This window comes from Numida meleagris, chromosome 1, assembly GCF_002078875.1.
Source record: "Numida meleagris isolate 19003 breed g44 Domestic line chromosome 1, NumMel1.0, whole genome shotgun sequence".
Classification (NCBI taxonomy): Eukaryota; Metazoa; Chordata; class Aves; order Galliformes; family Numididae; genus Numida; species Numida meleagris.
The window spans coordinates 89,175,525-89,203,108 of NC_034409.1; the positions used below are offsets into that span (position 1 = coordinate 89,175,525).

Below are 27,584 nucleotides of genomic sequence, written 5' to 3' on the forward strand. Positions count from 1 at the left end.
AGCTACATAATACCCACAGACTCAAATTCCAATGAGAGCTAAAGTCTCTGTGGTTGAACCCGCATCTTGTGATGATAAGGATTATGCTGGGGTTCAGCAACCTGTTCCAAGATTGGAGCGGGTTAGTGGCAGTACTCTGCCCTTGGAGAAACGCAGGCTCTGGCCTGCCTGCTGGGCCAGTACTTGCCCTGAGCTGGGACACGTGCCAGAAGAAAGGTGGCTGCTGGCCCCAAAGCAGAGGTCTGTGCCTTTCTGAGGGATGAAAGCTTCGCAGTGTTAAGAGTAATTCATAACAGATCCATGGTGCAAAATTGAGCTAAATTAAGTAAGTTGAAAAATAAATCATGATGTTGTTTTTTTCCCATTGTTTCTTTTTTTTTTAACTGGTTTATTCAACTGTGAAACACATTACACAATTATTAGAGACTGTTTCTTAGAAATTTTACAGTACTGTTTTCAGTGCCAGGAGTTCTTTGTACCTGCAGTGTAATTGTCTAGGCTTCCTGGGTCTTTATTTGCCAGTAAGGGCTTTTTCTTCACATCTTCTTTTTCACAGTTTTTGGGTAGCATCAGAAGAACGTTATTGATGGGTTCCTTCTTTAAGTAGGCAGATGGACTGTGAGAATGTAAAGTCCCCTTTAGTGGCCTCTTCAGGAGCAAGCCCAGAACCTACCTGATAGTCAAAGGCAGTTTCTTGCATCATCTGCCTGTCTCATGTTAGCATCAGTGTGTGTGAAAGGCAATCTCCTTGCGTCAGGCATCCTGCAGTCAAACTCCTGTTTCCATAACACATCTGAAGCAACACTCTTGCATAAGAGGAGGCTAGGAGGACTGACTTTCTTCAACATTAGGAAAGGGAGCCTGAGGGGGCACATTATTGCTGTCCTCAACTGTCTTGTAGGAAGCCTTGGAGGAGACGGAGGCAAACTCATCTCAGATACACACACTGCTGGGAGGGGAGGCAACAGGACTTTGGGATATTCTGATACTGGGAAATGTGTTTTCAAAGTGGGGGAGATCACACGCCTTGGTGTATGTGCATAGGGTTCCTATCCCAAAGACATCCTCAGAGGCACCTCACCCTGATCTTATTGCTCAGAGTGGGCATGGAATTAGATGATCACCCATGATACTTCCTAGGCTCTCTTGCAGTTCTGTGCCTGGAGACTTCCTCATCCCAGCATCCTGCTCCCCAGAAAACACGGATCTTGAGCACCTGCATATCTGAGTGCCTGGCAGAGGGGAGACAAGAGGGAGCTGGCTGAGTTACATGAGATGTGTGGGGTGTAAAGGTGGCATACAGGTGTATACACACGCATACTTCCCACAGCTAAGGGACAGGAAGGTCTGCTACTGCCAGGTACTGAGGAAAGAGAGCAGTGATCCCAGACTCTTCACACTAATCTTGGTCTTGCAGGTGCTGGTGTTGGGTAAGCCTTGATCTGTCCTTTCTTCCTTCAGGCTGCAGAGTATAGTTACTTTCCCAGATGTGGAAGATAATCAAGATACAGTACCATGAAAAGCCAGGGAAAGGAAAAACATTCCTTCCAAGGTCACGGAGACAACATTTGTTTTTATTAAGATTGTCTTTGACTCTTGATTGTCCTTATGGGACATTAGCTTTGAAATTTCCTTCAAAATCTACTGTGTGCAAATCACTTTGTTCAAACCAAGCTTTTGGCCTTTTGGAATATACAAATGTGAAGTCTCAGGACATTAGGTATTTCAAACTTCAGTTTTAAATCATGAAGCTATAGCCTCCAGCTAAAAAATATTTTGCTTTGATCTAACTTGTATGTGGCAACTTTTCAGTTCTTTTGCAGTGACTTTTTTTCAACAAGACACTTATTTTTTCTATTTCTGAAGATCTGACATGACTATAGAAACCAACTAGCTGAATAAGCTGAAGTCAACCAGAAGGTTTTTCAAAGTGTCTTTGAGATAATTATTTCCGGACAGAAGACCTTAATATAATTTTTAAAAAGTTGTCAGTTAAGTAAGCAGTAGAAAAAAAAAACTAAGTGGAAAAAATTAAAATAAACAATTGCATAATTGTAAAATAATTAGGGAGGAGTAGATGGGAACCACAAGAGACATACTGATTTAGTGCAGTGGTTTTCAGTCTACAGACTGAAAGACCTTTCTGGTATAGGAGCTGCTTCTGAGTGGGTCTGGGAATCGACGTTAGGGAAGACGTGTGTTTAAGCTTTGAAAAGGTAGGAGACAGCTGTACTGGAGAGGACGTATCTGGAAGAGTGAGGTATGGAGGGGAAAAAAAGGCTGTTGCATGTCTCAGGAGAGAGCCAAGTGTTGTGTGCTTCAGAAACAGGCCAGCCAGCAGCACACTTGAACTTGAACACTGCTGAGCCTGAGCTGGTGAGCCTGAAGCTCAGCTGTGGAGCTGGTTGTAAGGGTTTTCTAGCATGAATGCCCCAAAGTGCAGATGAATCTGTGAATTTGTGCTGCCTGGGGGTCTGAGGTGCTGTATCCATATAGTGCTATATCATACGGATGATCTTTCTTGCGCTTTTTGAAAATAATCTGGGGATACCTGCTTTCTGTTGTATTATATGTACAAATATGAGAGGTCACCAACTTGATGAGGTACGCTTGAAAAAAAAAAAAAATGGAAATAATATAGTCTATATGGATGCATGGAGATGAGGCATTCAGGGTAATCAGATTCTTCCTGCTTCCAGGCTTCAAAACTAACAAGCTTGTTTTATAACTCACGCCACTTTTGGAGCAAGTTACACAAATTGTCTATCATATGAGATGTGTCAGAAGATGTACCCCTCCCTTCCTTGAGTTAGTCCCCTTTGAACTTTTTGTTTCTCTTCCAGAATAGAAGAAATCTCTACAAGCACCTACTTTTGACAAATTTAACGTAACTCATGTTGACATGTTCTCTTGTTCCTGTCAAACAGTCTTTTGTGAAGTAGGCATTATAGGGAATTGAGTAGCTTCCTATACAGAAGAGAAAGAAAGAATCTCCCAGTATTTGAAATGTGTGACAGAATTACATGTTAGGTTCTGTGTGTAATCAGGCTTTCATCTGTATCCTCATATGAATTGGAAAAAAACATTGCAAAGAGTTTTTAAGGTAAGTTCTGAAATGACATACTCTTTTGACGATCAGAAATGAATTGTTACTTTAAATGTCTGTGAAACAAGTCTCTAGCGACATTTTTAAAAGATTTTGCATGACAGAGCCCGCTTCTTAATGTGTTTCGTAAGACTTAAAGCAAGATTTAGAGTAAGCCATCTGAGTTGCAACTACCACAGAGGAGCATAGGTTTTCATTTTTTAAACGTCTTGTTGCATGTGAACATTTGGATTGTAAATGCTTCTACTTGCTCTAAAAATGAATGTGGTAGGAATAAAAGGTCCATTGACAAATTTGTTACAGTATGCTGAGAACCAAATCCTTGATTAAAGGTCAGAGATCCGAAAGTTACCATGTCTGTGTTGGAGAGGTTAGTTCCTTTATAAAACAGCATGCAGTGCAGAAACTTTTGGAAGAGACAAGTCTGCAGGAAAGCAGAGCTGTAAATTAGGAGATGCTCGCAGAGGCCAACCATAGGATGAGGCTCCACGGGATGAAGTGGTATTGTAACCACTGCTGGTCAGGATTGGGTTTGTGCCAGGTCTTGCTCAGATTCTGACTACGTATCAGTCAATCAGAGTGCAAAATTCCCTCAGAAGACAAAAGGAAACAAACAGAATTAGGAGAAATGATAAAAGGTACGTGATAGGCATGAAGGAAGATCTGCATATATTTATGTTGCCTGACCATGTGTAATAAATGGTGGAAATCCTAGCTGGGATCTGTAGTTTGAGACATTGTAAATATAGTACCTCTCCGTGATGGGTTCTCCTTTTCATCACTCTATAGTCTTGTCTAAAATTAAAAAATATAAAATCCAGTTTCTGGATGCTTCAGCTCACTTGATGAGCTCGTGGGTAAAATTTGAAGGCAAGCTTGGATGTGGGGAACAAACATATTTTCTAGGTTTGTGTCAGAGCACCAGTTATTACCGCATATTTATAGATAAATTCTGAATTCATCCCACTGTGTATTGGGCAAAAGAACAACTGCAGAGTAAAAGACGTGCAGTAAAAATTAGTTGTCATTGAGCAGTTTATTCAAAATAATGCTTCATCTTTGGTGGAAATGAATGTTCAGTACCTTGCAATACCATTGAACAAGCTCATTTTAAAGACATTTTACAGTTTTCCCCTTCAAGAATTCGTAGAATTTGTTTGGTGAATTGGTGCAAGCCTGCATTCTGTTTTCTTAAAAGAAATTTTGTCTGGTTTCAGGACTGTTGTGGACTTTTATATTTGAGGTGGACCAAAGTATGGTAGAACTGATGGATGGATTTTTTAAAAGTTTACTAGTGATTATTTAAAACATTTTTACTTCATTGTGTCTTAAATGGGAGAAGATAACCAATAAGGTTAATTCTGTGTGACACAATCAGTTCTTATGCATTCTTCAGACTCATTTTTACTATGGCTCATGCTGAGTAAATAGGGTATAATATAGAGCTCAGCAATTCCTTCCCCTGAGATTTCTAGTATATCTAGAGCTTTGGAAAATATTTTTCTCATATGAGAATGTGGAAAATAACTTTTTTTTTTTAAAGGAAACCAAAAAGACTTAAATCATTTTTTTTTCTACTACCCTTTCTCCAACTGTGGTTTTTTTTCTCTTACAAGCAGAAATATATGTGCTTCTTTTAAGAGGTGCTGAAAATAGCAACTTAATTGGTGTGCCTGATGTCTAGCAGCTGCCACTGTTGGAATCTATGGAAACTAAACTAGTAGTATAGAAGATGAAATGCATCTGGCTTTGCAAATGCTTGGGAGACATGGTGTTTATATATGACTTTCCTGTAAACCCTACATTGAGATTCTGCTGTAGCCTTCATCACCATTTACAGTGTATTTAATCCTCAATAGAAATTTCATTTTCCACTTCACATCTAAATTCCCATATTCAGGTATTTTTGGCATTAGCCTAAACACACCTGGCACGTAAAGCTTGCATATAAATGGGCATTTATATCTCTGTTTTAATGTTTATGCATACAAATAATTTAGTTTACTTTTAGTTTACTTGTACTCTTTGCATGTCCAAATGCTGCATGAAGAGGGATTTTACCTGTAATTCTAATATTGCTAAGTTAAAAGTAAAATTAATATAGAAATAAGTGCCTGAGGCTCTAAAAGCTTGACAGAGAAGAGATAGTATTTTAGAATAGTAAATCCATGCCTTTTTTATGTTCTTCTTTACCTGTCTGGAGAGTACATACTCAAAATCAATGCAGACAATATTTGAATTTATCATTGGTCAATGATGCTGAAATAAGCAAAATTATTTTGCTGTTTAGTTTTCTGTAGTGAATTTGTATGCTATTTCACACCTATTTGTCTTCAGTTCTGTAATAACATCTGTAATAAAAGTGGACTGATGGTAAGCTGCAAATAACTTTTGAGAATGCTATTAAGATACCTTTTGGCTATTGCAATGCTTTCATATTAGAAATCAAAATCTTAGCTAAGTCTTTTATTCCAGAGACTCTTCTGAAGAGTGTGACATTTTCCTAGGTAGGTTAGCTGCCACTTCCAGCCAGAAGGTAAGCAGACATAGGTTCAGACTGGATAAGTGTTTTAAAATATTTGTTCTTAGTTTACATAGGAGCTAAGGCAAAATAGAATTTAAGTGCAGTTTGAGTGTCTGTTTTGTTTTAAGGAGAAGAGTTGGTGTTCACATCTGTATCGTCACTGCCCTATTTTTGCAAAAATTCTTTAAACAACAAAAAAAAAGAGGAGAAGGAGAGAAGCATTAGAAAGGTGAGCATTTGTGCTGGTTAATTTTAAGAAGGAAGAAAAATGTTCTTCAGAACATTCTTCAGAAGCTTCTTCAGAAAATTGATGGTGACAGGCTCTGAATTTATCCTTAGAATATCAGAGAGGGCAGTGAAAGATCAGGATCACATTTTTTCCATGGTGATTCTTCTTGTCAGTTTTTGCATTAGGGCTTCTTGGGTTTTGTTTGTTTGCTTTCCTGGGAGAGCACGGCAGGGCGGAGGAGGAGCTGTTTGGTTGCTGTTAAACGTAAAGCTGACGAATGGCTGGATCTACCAATTTTTTGTCACATTTCTAGGCTTCTCATGTTGCTATTTATTCTAGCATTTAAGTAGTTTTCATTCCTACCTGATCTGCATTTACTCTCTTTCCTTATTAACATGTGGTAATAAGTAATCAGTGTTTAAGTACAGTCCTGTTTTAGTGGGGTATATCATCTTCACGAAAGTATGCTTCTTTATGTCATTACAAATGTTGACTTACAGTGGCTTTTCTAAATAATAAATCCATTATTCAGTACAAAGCAGATGAAGGAAGTTGTTTATAGCAACATCTAGTTCAAGTTGGCTTTTTACGGTAAAAGATAGTGTATGTATCATTTGTCACAGAAATCCATGTTTAGGAGGAGAAGGAAAAGGAGGAAGGTAGTGTTGCGAGCAGTCTACTGTTTGTGTTAGCCTTTGAAGGAAAATGATAGTGTATGTCATCTGCAGTTTGTGTGAACCTTTGTTATTATCACAGTAACTATTTACATGTTCTGTCTTATGCCAATAATAATGCTCATTGTTACAGGCAGATACAACGGAAACCACAAGCACCTGCAGTCACTTATGCAACATATCGAGGTTCTGCAAGGATTAGGCAGCTACTGAAGAGTCAATCAGAAATGACTGAAAAAGGAGAAGAAAGTACTGAGAACAGAAATGCTTCAGTGATCAAGGAAAATGGAGAAATCCGAACAGTTGTCTCTCCAACATCAGAACACTTAACAAAAGAAAATGGAAATGATGAGGGTGAAGATCATGAAGATGATGACATAGTAAATTCTTCTACAGTAAAAATGGAACTGAAAAAGTCTGGTGAAGCTCAACTTTACTTGGGTAGCAATAAACATGAAACAACTCCAAATGCATCAGCTTCATCTACCGGATCATCTAGTGAAGTAGAATTAAAACATACACCAGTGTTAGAAGCAACCGAAGTTAAGAGGACATATTCACAAGATTCATTATTGTCATCTAGCAGAAACAGTGAGATCCCAACAAATTCCACTCACCAGATTACTAATTCCCTTAAAATGAGTGCTGTGGACAGTTTGTTTGGAAAAGAATATGTACTGCTGGGAGAAGGAGAAGCTCCGTTTCAAATGGACAAAAGTGCCACTTCTAACTGTGAAAAAGAAATTCATTGTAGTGGTCACTCCTATCAGGAGCCCACAGAAAAAATGCAGGATGGCTGTTTGCAGTCACCCAGATCAAAAAACAAAGTTAACAAAGAACTCCATTTGAGCAAGGGAGAATATTGCTGTAATCATCAAATGGATAACCACTCAGAGGCAACATCAAATGTCCAGGTGCTTCATTCCAATGCTGCATTCCAGCAGCAAGCAGATGAGTACACAGGTAGTGCAAATAAAAATAGTGATCCAGGAAAAAGTGATGCACAGAAAATTGTAGCAGCTGCAGAAAGAGAGCAAAATCCACAGAACTTTCTTGCTACTGTTCCTTTAACTTTTAATGAACAAACACACACTGCACTTAGTGTGAAGTCCAGAGGAGAAGAGTGCATAGCCACAGGTAATCTGACTGCTTTGAAATTAACTTCTGAAAATGATAAAGGCACAGTCATGGACCAGGTGACTTGTAATGAAGAACTGAATGAGTTAGAGAAACCAATGCATGTACAAAATGAGCATCAATTAAACCTTGTGGAAAATTCTAAGGATACTGCCACACAACAACCTGGTTTGTCTTGTCAAGAAAAAAAGAAGGTTTTGTCAGAGGTTGCAGTGGAAAATTTTGCTGATGTGTTGTGCACACATGGATGTGAAAATGTGAAATCTAGCTTAGATGAGCTGACAGCATCTCTCTCTGTTAATTTTGAGTCTTCATTTGAAACAGGTGACTGTTACACAGCTTCTCTTCATCCTGATTGCAAATCTGTAAATAAAACTATAGTGAAAAGAGGAGTTGGTTTCAAAGATAAGCGAAACGCTGTTTCTACTCCTGATCTCGAATGTGGAAAGAGCAAATCCTTTGAGACTGTAGATATGAGCCTCTCAGAAAATTCAGTTCCTACCCATGGTACTGTTTCCCATAAAACTGTGCAAGACATTCCTGAAAAAACATTAGTTGTGCTTGCAGAAGATAACACATCAAAGCCTGCACTTTGCCCTTTAGTCAGCACTGAAAGAACAGATGATCCTACACCTGCTGCTTCTAAAATCTTTGAGGCTAGTATGAATGAGATGGCTCCTGCTCCTTTTGAATGTAAGAATTGTATTTCTGAGCTTTCCTCTCATGTTTCTAAATCACAAGAAAAAAATCTGGAGGTTTCTCATTCTGCCCTGAGATGCAAAGGCAGACCTTTGACTGACCATTTCTCTATCATCTGTGAAAGAGACGTTGATGTAGACATCATTTCTGCATCTCCACCTAGTTGTGAAGATAGACATATTAATATTTCTTCTGAAGTTGAAAACAATAATGAGCATAGGATATCACCCACAGTACTTTATTCTTCATCTGACAACCAAGGACAAGTGCCTTCTCCTGCCACTAATTCTGAAAATGGTCAGGTTGCTAGATGGTCTGCTGCTTCCGAACAGGACGGCTGCGTTTTTCTGACTGCTGAGTCAAGGAGAATAATCCCTGAGGACAGAATGACCGAGACACCACTTTTCTCAGAAGACCTGAGAGCTGCATGCCCACCCATTTCTCTGGAACCTGAGTTTACCTCAGCTGTGCTCCATCATTTTACTGCTGAAGTAGGTGTGCGGGATTTGTGCATGCCCAGAGTTGGCGCTGAGGCAGAGGAATTATTCTCTGCACAGCATGCTGATGACAGTGTCTTGGCAGAGGCAATGCCAGCACCTGTCTGTCCTTTGAAAAGGGCTTCCGATTCAGAGTGTACTGAGGTGTGCAAAAATGCTGTACAACAGATGAATCTTTGTAACCAGACTTCTGGTATCTCAGAAACTCTTTCTGAAGCAGGTGAACAAACAGCTGCTGCAGCTACAGAATCAAATCATCTCTATTTTGAGAAAATATGGAAGAATACTAATGGGGTGGGACAAGACTGCACTGACTTGCAAGATGCTGCTCTTTTGTTTAAGAAAGCTGAGGAAATAGTGGACTCAGTTTTACACTTGGCTATAGAGGAAATAATAGCAAAACAAGCTGTTGGAGTCTGCCAAGTCTGTGGGAGAAAGGATAGTTTAGTAAATACAGATATTCCAAATGATCAGAAAACTGTAACTGTGCAGCTGGAAGCAGAAGAAATCCAGTCAGCTGTGCATTCATTAAAACATTTTAATGAGAGCAGTCAAGGAGGCTCATTTTCATTTACAGGAAATGAAACATGTGATACAAATAATCAAGATGAAAGGATACCATCTTACATTCCTGCTAAAATTGACCTACATAGTGTACTGGCATTAAAAGCAAGAGAAATAATTGATGAAGTTATTAACTCAGCCAAACAAAAACTGACATCCAATCAGTGGCAAGGCAGGGAGAGTGAAAAGCATTCTGAAAAGATTGAGCTCAAACCTAAGGCTGAAAACCCAGAGATTTTAAATCTGGATGGTAGTTTATCTTCCAAAACACAGGATCTAATCAAAGAACCAACAGGGGAGGCAGAAACTCAGAATGCAAGTATAAACTGTGAAAAGGCAGTTTACTCAGGTCCTCCTTTTCTTCCAGATAGTATGGAAAACAGCATAGATTGGCTCCAAAGAGATGAAGAGATACCAAATAATGCATTTACTTGTCAAACAAATGGATTTCTATCTACTGGTAGTTCATTGAGGCCAGGATCAGCCCCTGTGGTACTAGCAAAAGAGGAACATGATAAAACAATGTATGAACATCTGGCTGCAGCAGAGATGTGCAGTAAAGCTGGATTATCAGTAACTAGTAGAAAATCTGATGTGTCTTTACATTTAATAAATAGAGATGCAGCTGTTACTGAAGAAATATTTCTGCCGTTGCAGTTAAATGATTCATGCAATAATACAGATATGCCAGAGTGCATGTTACTGCCAACTGTAAATGTTAACTCGTCTTCTTTTATGCCTGATAAAGAAAGTATCAGCGCACGAAATGAATACAAAGTCAAAAGGAGTCCTCAGGGTTCTGTGGAAAGCAGTGCAGAGGGCAGTCTGGATGAACACAGTGGAAGAGAGGCTGCAGAAATGTTTTCACAAGTAAAAGCAGCCTTAGAAGATTCAAAGGTAGTGGAGAGTAAGGAGGAACTAGCAAAGGGGGCAAGTGAGGCAACGCTTGTCAATATTGAGTTAAATACACAGTTTATTGGCTCTGAATTGCCTGTTACTGGAGAGCACAATGAAGGGAAATACTGCTTCAATTCAATTTATGCCCAAAATAAAGAGAATCTGAAAGAGGTACAAATGAAGGATTCAGACACGCAGGAAAATGATCAGCTTGAAGAAAATGGTCTAGACTGCAGCAATGACATGAATGAATCAACAGATCTTTTAGGCTTTTCTCCACTTATTGAGCAGTGGGAAAACAGTTCTTTTACAATTGTTTATGAAGGTGCCCTTCAAACTGAGAACAGATCTGTCTCTACTGATGATACGCAAACTAGCTCACTTTCTCCTTCTGATCTACCTTTGGATAGTGTAAGTTATCTAATGTGTGAAAGAGCAAAGAATAAAAATGAGCCTGCCTGTTTTTATGGAAAGGATAACAAGTTGAATAAAGCAACAGAGGGTCATAGCTCGGAGTCATTTCTGAGTGTGGAGGCAAAACGCTATAGAATATATCCTTTCTCTTTGTCTCCAATATATGAAGACGACAGCTCCCATGAAGACTTGCTGTCTGCAGACATGTCACCAGAAGGCCAGCCTAATGGAGTATCTAAAGATAACTCTGACCATGCTTCTGTGCTGTCCCTTCTCCAGTCAGTTTCTGAGCGCCTACAGTTGACTACTCAGTTCAGTAAAGAGGAAGATGAGGAGGGAATGGAGGATGAGGAAGAGTCACTGTATGAAGGAAGTTTGCTTGATGGTGAGAGAGGAGAAGAATGTCTTTCCAGTCAGTGGACAAGGAATCTAACAACAACCATTCCATCAAATGACCAAAATACATATCCATTTCCTGAACAATCACTTTTTCTTTCGAAAGAGCAACTTGACTCTAAGGAGCAAACAGAAGACTTTCAAGATGAGACTTCTCCTGGTCAAACATACTGTAACCCAGTTTCACAGAAGGCTGACACTGCTCTAAAGCATCCTCCTACGAGTGTGTATTACCAGTACTTGAGATCTGCCAACAATTACTCCTCTGAGAAGGGAACAAGATTCGGAAACATTCTCCAGGATATACTGCAGCCAAAGATTCGTTGGTCCCAAGATCATGCCATGCCAAAACTGGGAGAATTGCCAGTGGTAAGATGTCTTGACACTTAACGTTAATAATCAAAATAGCCCCTGTTCAGAATTTCTGTCTTGCCACATCTGGTTTCAGCCCCTCCCCTTCCTGGGTTAATTAAGGTGTTTAAGATCATAGAATAATAAAAAAAAGGTCTTCTGATAGAATAATTGAAAAAATATATTATTTTTTCGTTCACATAGATGAAAGATAGATGAGAGCAGCTTCTAATTGTAAAAGAGAAGATGTGAACAGAAAATATAATGAAAAAGTATGCCTAATGGCAAGTCTGTAAAATAGAAAGCAGGCTTCACTATATGAGGACATTTCAATCTGAAAATCATGATATTGCCTTTTGCATGAACGTTGTTATTTCACTTCTTCCACCTTTAAGATTAGTAGAGCTGTATTTTCCAAAAAATATAATTATCTGCTCATGGGAATATTTGATCCTTTCATTGCAAAATCTTACATAAATTGTAGCTTGGTTAACGAGTAATATAGCTTCTTCTGTTTGTTAGTGTTCCTTTTTAAGTGTATTCAAAGCAATGCAGATGAAGGTATGGAAACATCTCTTGTGATGTTGAGAAATTGAACAGTCTACATAAACCAAATGTGTAACTGAAGAAGCAGGTCTTCTGGTGTTGGGAATGCTTCATTTTGTGATGGGGTCTGATTTGGTTTTGCCACTGTTAAAATGTGCCATCTTTCTGTGCTTTCTATGCTTTGTGCTGTTGTTGTGGATTTTTATAGTTGTTTTCCATGTCTTTTTAATTTCAGAATCTTGTTGACAGGGCAAGTCTCACATATAATCCAAGACCAGGAAAGGTAAGTAGAATTTGGATGTTACACGGTTCAATATGATACACAGAAAATTTGTTATACCAGATTTTTTAAATGGAAAGTGTCTGATACTATTCTAGTTTCCTGTATTTTAATATAACATCAGGTTGCACATGTTAATAGTAAGATTCTATGGTAAAAATACTGCTACTGGTAACAGTCTTACTGTATTTCTTTGTCTGCTACTGCTGTTCTATTTCTGTAGAGTGCTTCATAAAACAATGGGCACAAAAATGAGAGGTTTTATTCCACGCAAAAATTAACTGTCTGTGCCGTATTTTAAAATGGGCCTTACTTCATTATGTGTTGTGTGTTGTTTCAGATTATTATTTATGATATTCATGGTGACAAAAGTAAACAAGAAATTCATTCTGATGTGCTAGATACTACATCCTGGATCTTTCCCATTGGAGCATTACTTAGGATAATTAGAGGATGGTAAGAAATCCAGGTTGCAATTAAACAGAATCTTTTCAAAAGATTGCATGTGTGTTTTTTTCTTGTGTTTTTATTTCTTTATGACACACATCTGATCTACAAGAATGTCTTTTTATTTCTTTGTAATTAGACTTGATACTAGTGAAATAAGCATAAAACAAGGCTTCACATGCTGCAGTATAAAAATATTGTTTCTCGTGGGAACTAACTTCAAACAGAAAGTTCCTAATAGAACCACAAGTAGGTTTAGACTTCTTGCTTCAAGTGCTGAGACAGGAAAGCAATAATCCTCACTAGAAGCATGTGTATGCCAAAGATTTTTTTTGCAGTTCAATTTAATTACACAGTACCTGTTGCAAAAGGACCGTAAAACATACAGTCTCAACTGCTACTCATATACTTATACACATAGCATGTAAAAGATTGTGGATGCAGAAAAATATAGGGGTGCCTTAAAGGTAGATTTTACAAGTGTTTTTCAATCCGCTTGTAAAACTGTAGTTCAAAATGAAGTAATAGCTTTACCTTGGAAAGCTGGGGACATTACTGTATCAGTTGTTGCTTTGAAATTTATTTGGTGATGCATACAGTGTATGTTTGATCCTTGGCCATAGTATTGTATATAACATTTATACAGTTTTGAGACATATTTGGTTTTACATTTCTTTCATGTTCTAACGAAACACGGAATGCTATCATTAGTATGTGTGTGTTTTATGCCTTATGTAGTACTTGAACAGAACATCCTTTGATATGTCAACTAGTATGTTTGTTCTAGTAAAAAAAGGCTTTTTATTTGCACGGTTATTGAATTATATTTTTATACATGTAATATTTTAAGTTAATGTTAGTCTGCCTTCTGGAGGAAAAGAACTATATACTTTACTTTCAAAGCACAGAAAAAAGGTATTACATATAGTAAATAAATATGACAACTAAAGCACAGTGTAAGGAAGGGCTGATAATTTTTGTGATAGAAACAGATTAGTAGTAAGCTTTCCAGTAAATGTGCTGTGTAAGGACAGTCTTAGCAAATAGCAACAACTTGGTTCATAATTTTGTTATTACAGTTGGATTTTCTATGAGAAACCAAAGTTCCAGGGTCAGAAATATCTACTAGAAGAAGGAGAGATTGTACTGGATCACCTTTGGGATCTTCCAGGTCTGAAACATCATCGAAGAAACCTCACAGTGGGTTCAATCAAGCATGTAACAAAGGTATAGACTTCATTAACAATATAGTCACATACATAACACATTTCTGTTGTCAGCAGTGGTGTATTACTAACAATGGGTAATGTGTGAATGTTTTGTTACAGATTTTATTCAAATTTGTTGTGAAACAAATTTTTCACTTTCAAGGTAAATCCCAGGGCTTTAGTTGCTGAGTGTTCACTTTGTGCTGTTAGCTTTTGCACTGAATTCCTTTTCTTCCTGAATTTAATGAGCAGATATAGAGTATCTTTTTTTTGCCACTACCTTTATCTGACACAGCGACTTTTAGTTGTTTACCTGTTCAGTTAATTGAAGTTAAATGGAATCAGTTCATAGTTTTTTCAAGAAGTGCTTATCTTAAGATTAAACAACCTACTGTGTCTGTATGGTTTCTCTTTTGGAAGCTAGCAGTTGGGATTCCCATCCCGTTTGTACAGCATAGCCTTCAAAAATTATGTCACTGCCTCCATAGCTTTGTGTTACATGTTGATAGGTGGTACACCTAACAACATCTAGCTCTGTATACAACCAGAAGTTTAAAGGGCATTTTGTTTAAAAGATGGGAATCAAATGTCTAAAACAAAATATAATGCAGCCATTATTATTCAGTGAATGAGGAATACATTTACCAGATCTTGTGATTTAGGAAGAATTAGTGCTCTTTTTGTTTAGCATAACATTCCATTTATTCACTGTGCAACGGTCCTTTATTGTGACTGAATTATCATTTGTATCACAATGTGAAAGCTTTTCAGAAAAAGTGCTGTTTCTCTGTTCTCTGCTGGTGTACAATTCATTTTAAAATTGATGACCTTTTTGTCATCAGTACAGCAGCATAATGTCATAATAACAACTAGAAGTACTTCTTCATTCTCTTAAAGACTTAAAAATACATAAACTCAGAAGACTCTGGCTGAGGGCCTGAACAGTGAAGTTAATTTGTTTAGCTCAAGTGAATGTTAAAAGCATTTGACCAATATGGGATGTGAATACCGATTGATAATGTGGAAGATAGCTAAATAATGGAAGAAATCCAGTAATTATGTGCAGAACTATGATATCTGACGCATAGGGAAACTTGGTGTATCTTGGGTATCTAACAAAGCCCTTGCACAGGAGAGACACTGTTGTTAGTTTCATCTTGCTAGGTAAAAATATTTGTAACAGAGCTAAGTAGGTTGAGTATTGTTCTTCCAGTATGTTTTTCATTTGTACGGAACACAGATGGAAAGCTTCCTTACATTATCCTGTTTTAATAATCAAAACTATTTCTCATGTAACTTAAACGTCAAGTAGGATGCTTGGGTGGACTTTTTTAGTAGTACCTCGTGTTGTATGCAACTGCTCTGGGTATAGAATTCACTGACGAAGGTTTTATTCTCTAAACCTCAATTTGTGAATTCTCCTTTTTTGAGGTTACTTATCAGCTACTGTGAAACTTGTTTTAGAAGGTAGTTTAGCATTATACAACTTTTTTTACTTATTTTTTGTGAAAAATATAGCCTTTGGTTTTCAATGACAGACAGCTATTTGTCTTTCAGGCACCTCAGTAAGATCACATGTTTTACTGTCCTTCTCTTCTTCATAGCCTAAGTAGCCTAATAGCTTTTCTCCTGCCAAGTTTGATCATACTGGCTGTGTGTCTAGGCTATCTAGCTTGTCTTCTGATTCTTCTGGTGGCTTTTTTATGTTAATTTTTTAGGGGCTGTTCAGAGGCCTAGAGTTAGCAGATTTGAAAGCTGGCTAGGTATTTGAGAAGAAAATGACTTACAAAGAATAGAAAAACAGATGTTTACTAAAGCAACTGTAGGAGGTATGCTTAATTTTTTTTAATTTAATTTTGTTCTTTTTAACTGGCAGAGGTTATTGTGCTCAGAAACAATCTGACAGTGACTTTGTGCTCTGATTTGGCTTCAAGCCTCCAGAAAAAGGAAAGATTCTGTTTACTTTGTGGTTAGCCTGTGGACTGACTTACTGTGGATATGAATTAGGTAAATCCACATGTGTTAGATCTGAAACAACTTGCCAGGAGGGAGGATGAAGATCCCAAAGCAACATGCAACTAATGAAACAAAGCCCTGTTTGTACTGATGAGGAGATTGAATTCCACTAAGGCAAATAGACATGGGCCTAGGCAAGTGAAATCTACCTGCACACACCAGTTTGTTGCAGCTCCTGCAGTATAATCCATTTAGATAAATCAGTTCTCTGGTCTACTGCAAATGCATTGATCTTGTGGAATCAGAGGACTCTTTTCATTCTGTTTCTGGAAGCCTGAGGAGAGTACAAACGATTGCTTTCCCAAAAAACAAAAGCTGAGAAGAGGTATTCATGTTTCCATTCTGGAGTCATCCAGTAAACCACTGTTCTACATGGTGACAAGAGATCTTTAACAGCAGTTTGTAATTTCTGTCTGCAGGATGCTTAAGTAGGGAATAACTGGATTCCTTGTGGACTTACCTTAAGAAAAGCTCATTGCAGTGGAAATGCACACAGTATTATATGAAGGCTGTGTTTTGTTTGCGTGGTTTGCTGGAAGGAAAGAAGAAACTAATTCGAGCGGGGACTACATTGTCAAATGCCGCAACCCAGAAGTATTGGTGGTGGTGTAGACATTAATTTCTTTAATATTTTGTTTTACCTCCAGCCATGATGAATTCTGAAGCTTGGTTTTGTGATTATGTGGAATAGCAAGAGAGATTCAGAGCAGGAGAACTGGAAGAAAGAATTTTTAATGGATAAAAAAGGCTGGAGAACTGACAGAGTAAGGATTAAAAGAGGAAAAAGAATGCTGCAGAAGCTGACACATCCTAAGGTCAAACCATGCATTAACAGTAAATACTTGTCTAGACTGTATTAAAAAGCAACTGTGTGAGCACCAGAACTAATTAGGCCCAGTTTTCAATAGACTCTTCTATCATCTTTGTCTTTACTCATAGCTTGAAAGGTTAGGCTTTAGTTATGCTTTGTCCTGGTGTTGACATAAAGGGCTACCGTCATTTAAGTAAGCTATTTTGATTATTTCAATCACCAGAATGTGCAGCTTCAAGGAGAAGACCTAACAATGCTAAAAAGTACTTAGCCCTGCTGGTGCTGTTAATGCTGAAACCTAGGTCCAGAAGAAGGGTAAATAGTCAAGACCACTTGAAGGTGGCTGAAGGTTCTAGATCCCTTGCAGTGGAACTCTTGGACAGGCTACAAGAATGCCGCCAAAGAAATAATATTGAATGCTAAGGTCATGAGAGTACTTCATAAGGCTTATCAGAAGAAGGCTTAACCTCTCTCCTAAGAGGAACGTTACTGTTTTGGAAGTGTCTGCTCTGTACAAGCTGGCTCAAGTAGTCCCTATGGTCTGTAAACACTTTGCAGACTGTAGAACTTGATGTCATTTTTGCTAATTCCTTATCATCTCTGCTCCTAGAAGACCACAAGAGAGGTGTGGGTACTCCAGGGTGACTGTGGAGGTAGGAAGAGAGTACTGCAAAGTAAAGGAAGACAGAGTTGAGTGCCTGTAGGCTGTGACTTACCTAAGCATTCACTAGTTGTGTATAATGATTGGTAAGACAACTGCCCAGAGGAGACTTAATCTGTTTGCAGTGCTTTTTCTTTTGTTTTTGCCTGATGTGTCAGTAGGATAATGAATAAGGCAAAAGTTTTGACTGCTTGTGGAGTGGGTGGCAGGCTGGGGGCAATAGGAAGGAAACTTTCCAGTTTGGGATCTGTCCTGAAACACTGTGCTAGTAGTTTTGCATATAAGTATCCTATTCTAAAATCTCGACGCCTCACAGATGAAAGGGGTTTGGACTGAGGGATCTAGTTCTCAACCTGAATGCTGTCATAGCTTGTGTGGTTTTCGTTTTGTTTTGAATGATGGTGGCTTTATTAGAAAAGTTAAAGAAGCCTCTGAAAGTAGTGATGCCTGTTAAATACGTTCAGGCAAATCTGAACATGCTAGGGTAAATATTTACCAAGCTAAAGTTTACATGCTTAAATTTTAGAAATTAATATTATACTACTTGATGTACATCTGCAAATAGATAATGTTTGTCTATACAGCAAGACTAAATTCTGCCCTTTTCTGCAGCCTGTGAATCAGTATATGTAACCTTAATATATCTCACTATATAAGTCAAAATGTGTATTTGTGTTTTTTTTTATGTGCTTAGAAAATATAATGTACCTTTTGCTTGAAGGTGTTATTAACTTAAGAAGTAGATATTGCTTTTGATGAAGACTACCAGTTTACTACTTTATGAAAGGACTTTGTGAACTTAATCTAGTAGACACAAAAATACTGTCACAATGAGTAGAGTTTATTTATGGCTGTCAAAACCTGGCTGAAGAGAAGTGGCAAATGGGAGAAATCTTATTATGAGCGTCTGTGCTTTGCCTAGGCTTTGTAGAATTGCTAAATTATTTACCTGTTGAAGTGGAGCCTGCCTCATTAGCTTCAATCGGGAAACAAAACTTGAAAAGAGAATACAGACTGGCTCTTCCAAACTTCAAATGGAAAAATTAAATACCTCTTACCAAATGAAAATCATACATACTGTCTCCTAGTCCGTCTGAGCCCACAGGCAAAGATACTTTGTTATGCTATTTGTTTAGTCTTGTAGAGCTAAGAGTTTGGCACCATTATTTGTGGAATTCTTGTAGGTGCAACTTCTGATTTGGCTTATCAAATTCTACTTTTGGATTCACGGATTTCAGCCATGTCATCTGACAGGCTTGTTAGGGAAAACACACTTCAAATATATCTTAACTGTGATTTAATAAGATTCATGTAAGTGTGAAAACTACAGTGAGATTGTTTTTTAAACTTGTCTTGCAATACACTTAGAACTTAAGGAATAATGTTTGTTCAGTAATTTTCTATAAAATTTTTGTTTCCTAGTCTTTCTGCTTTTACTCATCTGCATATAAAATTTCTGGTATTACAGGGTGGTTTTTTGTTTTTCCTGAAAACAAATAGTATTCGTTACTTGCAAGGTGCAATACTGAGGAAGCACAGTTGTGTAAGAAGAAGTTGCCAAAGCAGAGTACAGTGATACTTCAGGTCTTGCAAGGGAAACAAAATAATAGAAATGTATATATTAGAATTGACACATCTGTTGCTGACAGTTAAATACTTCCTGAAAGAACTTTGACCAAGCAGAGGTGTTTTTCTAGCTCAGATATTAATACTTGAAAGTTCCACTCAAAACCCATGTGAAAAGGGAAAGCCTGCAGGCATTGTCTCAAGATGGGGGGCTGCAACTTTTAAGAGCCTTTGTGCCCTGATGCTGGGTTTCTCTGCAGTCACTTGGTATTTTGCCTTTTGGGTACTGGAGAAGCCACAGGCCATATGGGATCATTGTCACAATGTGACCCTGGCTTGTTCTTGGGCAAATCCAGCAACCAAAAACTTCTGATGAGCAAAGCTTGTGGGGGTAGCATCCATATTCTCCAGCTTCTTCTCCAGTGCACCTTCAAGGGGGATCTTCATCCAGCTACATTTAGGATATTCTGGATCTTTTTATGGTGTCCAAGATCTTTGGCCTCATGCAATAGACCCATGGCTCAGAAAGAGAAGCATACTGTGAAGTTACCACTGAGAACTGTAGGTTTTCATCTACAGCTTAGCAAGCTCTGTAAGCATGTGAGCCAGCTTTCACTTCAACAGAAAGACTATTCTGTAATGCAGTGCTGAATCAGGACTTTATAGAAGATCCATACTGAATCACGATGTGTTTGATTGCTAAGAAAGAAAGGTATTCACAATGAATTTTATATAAATGTTACGGAATTAATGTGGTTCAATTAAAAACCCTTCAAATTCTAGAGCAGATAATGTGTTCAGATAGTTGTTCTCCAGCATAGACAAATATCAGAAGAAAACCTTCAGGAAGGTAACAGAGGCTGTTGCTTTGTAGTAACAGAAACATTGCTGAAGAGTCTGCTTTACAAATGCTTTCTAGTACTGTTCTGTCTTTGTCTAAAATGCTGTAGATTTGTAATGTGACTGAAACTTGAACTCACACATCTTGAAACCATAGTCAGATGCATAACATAACCTAATTTTCACCAGGAGTGTATGTTGAAGAACAGGAATGAAGTAGTGGACATTTCCAGAAAGTTTTAGTTATGGGTACATCATCATAAGTATCTAAGTGTGTCATATATATCAATGTCTTTAAAATAATAATTTAAAAAATCTACAGTATCATATGTATGGTTTGTCTATCAGTAAATATTGTCAGATCCTTTCCTTGAATGGCATTGAAACTGAGCTTTTGGAGGGTAGCCTAGGCATAAATGCATAAGTATTTCTTTACTGAGAGCTGGAAATATACTTCCTTCAGATTTTCTAAAAAAATACCAGTTTTCACTTAAACAAGACAAGCCACCTTCTATCATATAAAGCCTGGCTAAAAGGATGAGAAATAGGAAAAAAAGAAATATGCGCTTTTCCTTTTTCCCCTTCCCCCTGCTGGGACAGACTTTCCAAGCATGGATAACCCTTAGCATTTGATTTGTTTCTGCAGGACTGCAGTGTTCCAGAAATTGAGTTCAGCCTGGGAGCCAGAACAGAGGGACTTCCTATCTGCATACAGAGTGCAGTTGCCAATTTAGAAGATCTGGATGTTGAAAAAAACCCGTACATACAAGTCAAATCAGGAATGTGAGTACTGAACTTTTTTTAATGCAGTTTGCCAGCAGGTAGAATAATATCTTGAGCTGAAAGTCAGTGGTAGGAAAAGTGTTTTGAGTTTTTGCTATAAATCAGTTAACGTACACTAGATATTTCCAGCTCTTCTCTTCAGTATTGTACTACTAAGTGAGCTTCTAGCAGTGGAAGCAAATTTTCAAAGGTTTTTTTCCTCTGGTTGCTGTCAGAAGTCTTCTTTAGTTCAATCCTTGAGTGCTTTATAAATAGAAGAAGTAGCTCAGCTATAATTAGCTTTTAGTTCATTGGAGAATAGATACTGTCTTTCTAGCCACCCACCCTGTTGTAACTGTAACATTATGGCTGAATACCAAAAGATGAATACTATTTCATGCAAACATTCCTCAAGCTACAGCTGTATACAGACTTCTTGCAGAGATGTGATGCAGTATGATACAGGCCCCCTCAGTAGTCCTATACTGAGCAGAACAGTGTTTCCTGGGTAAATGGACAAGACTACACATTTTCTGAAGTCTGGAAATTCTGTGCCTCTTCTTTGCAGAGAGACATTAGCTGCTCTACTACAAGATTCTGAGTTTGCCTTTCCACATGACCCAAACTTTCCTTCCCATGAACTTGCATTATATCTGTGAAGCTTGAGGTGATGAAGGAATTAAAAACAGTCTTGTTTTAGTTTTGACAGAACTTTGACTGACTATGAACTGTTTGAAATCTGTGTGTATAGTTTTAAGAAAATAATTGTCCATACAGCAAAATGTCTCTTCCTCCATTCCTTATTTGGTTTACTAACCCTATGTCCAACTTCGCCACTCAATGTTCTTGATTTAAAGAAGTCTGAAAGAGTCTCAGTGTCTCAGAGTCTCTCTTCATGTCAAAATTACAGTAGCTTGCTTGTAAAAGGAGACTCATAACAGTATTTTGCTAACTTCCACTGCAAAAAATTAAGTGAGATTGGTGTTAGAAGCATTTTGATTCCTATGGTAACAATCTTAGGAAAGATTTCCTTCAAGTGTCTCATCATAGGATCATAGAATCACCAAGGTTGGAAAAGACCTCAAGATCATCCAGTCCAGCCATCCACCTACCACCAATATTTCCATACTAAATCATATCCCTTAGCACAACATCTAAATGTTTCTTGAACACCTCCAGCAACAGTGACTCAATCACCTCCCTGGGCATCCTGTTCCAGCACCTGACCGCTCTTTCGGAGAAGAAATTTTTCCTAATATCCAACCTGAACCTGCTGTGGCGCAACTTGAGGCCACTCCCTCTCATCCTGTCACTACTTACACAGGAGAAGAGGCTGACCCCAGCTCGCCACAATCTCCTTCCAGGTAGTTGCAGAGAGATATAAGGTCTGCCTTGAGCCTCCTCTTCTCTAGACTAAACAATCCCAATACTGACACTGATTTTGTATAATTGCGTAGCAAACTGGCTTCTTAATGTAAGTGAACAAATTGGTAATTTTCCACTCTTTAGTTTGTTTAGCTTAGACTGAGTGAAAGTATCTGAGATCTCCTTAGCATTGAAAGTACAAGTGTATTACTTAACTATACCTCGTTTTTGATGTTGACAGTTTTCTAATACACATTGTTTACCTCTAATTGGTACAAAAAGAAAAATAATTTTAATAAGATCATTGTATTTGTCATGTATCTAATTACATTAGTAAGTCCCTCATCTTGATCGTTACAGATGGCTTGCTTATTCAGACTTAAATTACAAAGGAGAGATGAAGATTTTGGAAGAATGCAGTGAACCATCTGAAATTCCTTCAGCAGATGTGAGATCTCTGCGTCCCTTAAAAATGGTGAGGACTTCACAACTCTAATAAATTGCACGCTTGTGTTTTGCTATCGTTGCTGCCTTGGTTATTTTAATCTGACACTTATTCAAGGTTAATCCTTACACATGTAGCACACCTGTCATGTCATGATGTGTCAGCAGTACTGCAGTGGCATGGTGGTCACTTGTTCCCATGCTTGCTGGGCTCCTACATCTGCCCCAGTAAGAACACGACCTTAGAGCATCTTCCTGGTCTAGTGCTGCTGTAGAGTGGAGATCAAATAGGGCAGAAGTGGAAGAGTTGTAATTGCTTTAAAACCAACACCAATTCACTAACTAAAAAAAGATCTTGAGAAGTTGTTTGTTTGTTTTTTAAGTAGTGCAGCTGGAGTCTGTTGGGGTTGGAAGACAGTTCAGAGATTTACTTTCGACAAACATTTGGTAGTCTTCCCATGACCTCACATTGTATGCAAATCTTGAGATGGGCAGCTAATTTTAATTTTGGTAGAAAGCATGGAGATCTAATTATGAAAAAAATGAGGACGGAATATAGCATATCATTTCACTATATATAAGTCTAGAGAAAGAGTTTAAAAGCCACAAGTGAATACAACATAATGGCTCGGAAGGGAGGTATGTTTTTCCCCTGCAGAATACCATTCATTAATGTTGACAGAGAGAGTACATTTGTTGAAGTTAAACTTTTCCACAGACATGAGTATTTTAACCTGTATCTTCTGCCTTCTCAGGCTTATTGTTTGTATTTCATCATTTGTGCTTAAGAAACTTGAAATATATAACACACAGCTTTATAAGTTGATTTTAAAAATTGGTCAGTGCAAATTAGTTAAAAAAGCGCACGTTGTAAATATTTGCTTTTCAGTACAAATAGACAACAAATTAATATTTTAAAACTGTTTGCACCCCTGCAGACTTGTCAGTGCACTGTTATTTTTTTTTTTGGTCAGGTTTATAGTGTCCCGGTCTTCATAAATTACCCGAGTATTTAAACTAGTGTTTGATTTGGCTGACAGTGAATATAACTACCAAGACTTTATGCTCCTATAGTAATATAAAATGCATGTCAAAGCATAACTTGAAATTTTGTATAAATACCATTTTCCATTAATTTTTTTTAGGGTGGATTAAAGGTCCAAATGCCAATGAATGTCAAGGTAAGCACTAGGGACACAGAACAAAATGTGAGCCTGGAAAAATAAAATTTCTGTCTAAGCTATTTTTGTTGAATCTGTGATGTTTGATTGAGTCTTCAAACTTTGCATGCTGCTGAAGGGAAGTTCACTATTACTGCCGAGTCTGCTTTCTTACTAATGTTTCATGAGATGTAAAAGTAGTTGTAGTTTGGTTTTTACATACTAGAAGAATAGGAATCTGCTGTAGAAAAATTGTAAAGCTTTTGTAATGTAAAATGAATTTGCCTTGACTGACATGTTCATCGCTATAATGAAAGGACGTTGGGAGAGATTTTCCTATTTAATGTACCGTGTTTGAAAAAATAAATTATGGGGGGAACATATGGGACCTATATCTGAGTCCAATACAAGAGTCATGGGTGTGACCACAAACCTTCTGTGACTTGTGAATCAGATAGCCAATATAGAATAGTTGCTCCTTTTCCCTCTGTTTTCTATTTCTCCACAAAAATATTAATGCTTTAGGTAACTTTTAATTAGAAGTACAAGCAACATTTAGGATTTTTTTAATTAGATATTATTAATAAATGTTAATGCTATTGATAACTGGTAAATGTGGTTTCGCAGATGAGGAAACCAGGGGGTGTGTTAACTGCAGTCACTGAAATGACTTCAGCAAAGTTCAGAGAAAGACCTCTTGTCTAGTTTTAAGGTGTTAGCTCAGTATGCCTAGCCATGAGGCAGGATTCAGTACAGTCTGGTTTATACTACCTAGTCACTCTGTTAAGGATAAATCACAATCATTTAGTTGCAGAGTGCAGTTACCTGTATCGAATTGTGTGAATGAGTAGTCTTTTGTGGAAATGTCTACAAATAGTCTTACAAGCCTACCGAAATCCACATAGGATCTCTTCAACTTCTAGGGTGTTGAAGAATCAGAAAAGTTCAGGAATACAGCACTGAATTTTCTTAATAGTGGTGGCTTGTTGAAGGGGAAAAGGAACTGTCTTCCTCATACTGTAGCAGTGTGCATACCTAAACTTCAATCTATTACACAGGGTATACTCAAAGTGTTGTTTGAAATCGTGTTTTCTAGATAATAATATATGAGAAAACCCACTTTGGAGGGTGGTCCAAAGAGTTTTCAGAAAATATTAGTTCTGTCCTGGCTCTGTTTGGCAATGAAGAGGATTTTCAGGAAATTGGATCAATACGTATCATTGGTGGCGTGTAAGTGTTTTGGTTTTTTTTCTTTTTGTATTTATATACTTTAAAGAAAGAATATTTCTAATAGATTTAGCATAACTAAATGTTAAGAAATGCCAACTAAGACATGACTAGAATTTCTCTCACAGGTAAAATATATTGAGAAGAAGGAAATATACATTCCTCTTATCAGTTACCAACCTTGGATAAAAGCACTTCTCTATATGTCTTATCTATTTAAGGAAATACTGGAGGATAAAACTGTTTGAGAGGTGTGTGAAGTCAGTGTTGACCATTTAGATGCCAGGAAACTGGGCCACTTAGTTGCTTAATGACAGCAATATGCATAAAACTTTAATTTAGATTGAGATATGCTTCTGGTCCATCTTCAGTTTGGCATTTTAATGCCTCTGAAATCTATAAACTGTCTTAGGATGTTAATGGTTTTACTTTGCCACCTGTTGCATAGTGTCTAAGAATTCACCCTAACTGTCCTCCTTTGAGGCCTTGGATTGATTCTCTTTTGCCTTGCTTCTTGCTCCCTCCCTCTCTTTCACACACACATGAAAAGGGCCAAATGCTTAGGTGAACCAGAGGTAGGCTCAGCTCCAGCTGTTCTAGAGAGCTACTAACCCACACATTGTTCCTTCAGCCTCTCCTAAGATCCAATAACTAAAGGCTGTTTGGAAGCATAAAAGATGATTGCTTCTGCCAAAGAGATTAGCAATAAAATAGTTTTCAGAAGCTTCAGTTTTTTTCTTAAGGGGTTTCAATGTTAATACTTCAATGTAAAAATATAACATAGTAAGGTATATATAATACACAGGCTGTCATCGAATCTCACAAGCATTATGTTCAAAATAAACTTAATTGTGAATACACAAACAATCTATTCAAATAAATACACTATGTATTAGCAATCTGGGAAGCCTCAAATTATTAAGAATCATCCTGTCTGTTGCGGTGGCATTTATTTTTAATATTGTGGTAACATAAGCAGATGAATTAATGTAAAGCAAATGGTGCTAAGATTAAAACTATCCCTGCCTGCCAAATTTCAGTGCCAACAGAATTTGTACACCAGTTCTAAATACATAAAAGGGCATTTTAATGAAATAAATGTGTACAAGAAAGAAATAAGGAAGGGGAAGCATTTTACAAACTTTCAACAATGGTGTTAAAATGCCTTGTTTTAATCAAGACTTGCCTGTTTTGGTCAAGATACTTCTAAGGTTTTTTTTCATAGTACTAAAATGCGTTCTAAAATGCATCGTATTATATATATTCAATTCACTTATCTATCCATAGACTAGAGCAGGAAGTAGTGTAGGTGGGTGAAATCCCTAAATTTTAACACCAGGGTAGTATCTCCTCATTTATGAACACATGGAAAAGATTTGCCGCCGGGTTTTATCACTGGTAACTGGTAATTTTAGGTTTTTTTGGCAGCTAGACACGTTAGCCTGTATGGTACTGAATATTGGTACTGGGGATATGCCTGATTGAGGGGAGATAAGCCAAGAAACATTACACAAATAAACTGTTGTTGGAGAAACAATCACATGGCAGAATTTGATCCATGAAGAGCACTTCTTGCTGCTTGTTGTGACTTCTGACAAGTCTTGCTTTGTTTGTTAGCTGAGCCCATGATATTAGTCTTAGTTCTTACGATGTTCTTGTCCTCTTTTATTTGTTATAGAAAAAAATGTATGGAGTTGTTTTGCTTTTAGTTATTTCTCTTTCTTTTGTTGTGTGATTGCTTTAGATGGGTTGCCTATGACAAAGAACGCTACAAAGGCCGTCAGTACTTGCTTGAGGAGGGCGATTATGAGGATAGACACACGTGGGGAGGAACTGACAGTGTTCTCCTGTCTTTCCGGTTCCTTCAGGCTGTGAGTACTTCTGTGAATTTCACACAAATTATACGCAGCTCTATACCTAAAGAGGAAGGTTATTTTTCGTTTATGATACAGCTGTTGTGTGTTTGGTCATTCCATCTTTTGTCCAAGCTCACTGTCATTCTTCTCCTAGTTGCTGAAATTTAGACTGTATACCTTGTAAAGCAGAAGCAAGTTCTGAATAGCCTTTTGAAGTTCATACAAAGAATGTGTCATGTGGAATTCCTTGTCCCCCTGCAAGATTTTTCGAGGCGTCTCACTTCTGCACTTCAAGCTGTTAAAATCTCTAGGATGCTTTTCTTAAAAGTTTAACATCATTAAGTATACAATGTAGTTGTTTATTAATATAAAAAAATGATTGTTCAAAGCAGCAGCTGTTCAAAGCCTTAAAACAGTGTTACCTTCTGTCTCTGTAATTTTTCTGCCAGAAAATTTTGGCAATATGAATAATCACGGTGAAAAGATCTCTTCTGCTGAAATATATTGTGCAGGGGTGATGATGAAATACTAAAAATTATAGGCCTCTAAGAGCTCTTGCTCTTTAAATGCAGCTACAAAGAGCAGATCCTTTTGAGAATTAGATTGTTCATTCTGAGATTATCCAGTCTTTCTGATGTGATGTGATGTTCCTGAACCATGAGTTTTGTGAAGATTGAAGACAAGACGTTTAGAACAATGTCATTGTCTCAGCATTCATTATTATTTTGCAGTGGGAGTGGGGGGTGAAGTTAATGGGAACCAAAAGCAGCCATGCTTAAATTCACAACTTGCAGGTTTAATTTTTATGAAATTGAATTAATTCAAAGAATTCAATGAATTGAAGAAAAATGTTCTCCTCTGAATAATTTATTTTCAGATTTGGCAGGAATTTTCTTCTGTTTTGAAT

The 27,584-nt window shown here is 37.6% G+C and overlaps 1 protein-coding gene across 3 annotated transcripts in view; it reads left to right on the plus strand.

Annotated features, from left to right (window-relative positions):
• CRYBG3 (crystallin beta-gamma domain containing 3) overlaps positions 1-27,584 on the plus strand; it is a 90,454-nt gene that overhangs the window by 32,283 nt on the left and 30,587 nt on the right. For all 3 annotated transcript variants that reach the window (XM_021401744.1, XM_021401754.1, XM_021401761.1), the window contains 9 exons: positions 6,667-11,506; positions 12,270-12,317; positions 12,655-12,770; positions 13,841-13,988; positions 20,510-20,646; positions 22,351-22,465; positions 23,580-23,615; positions 24,691-24,824; positions 26,566-26,692. In XM_021401744.1, the coding sequence (XP_021257419.1) occupies positions 6,667-11,506; positions 12,270-12,317; positions 12,655-12,770; positions 13,841-13,988; positions 20,510-20,646; positions 22,351-22,465; positions 23,580-23,615; positions 24,691-24,824; positions 26,566-26,692 (5,701 nt within the window). The remainder of the gene's footprint in view (positions 1-6,666; positions 11,507-12,269; positions 12,318-12,654; positions 12,771-13,840; positions 13,989-20,509; positions 20,647-22,350; positions 22,466-23,579; positions 23,616-24,690; positions 24,825-26,565; positions 26,693-27,584) is intronic.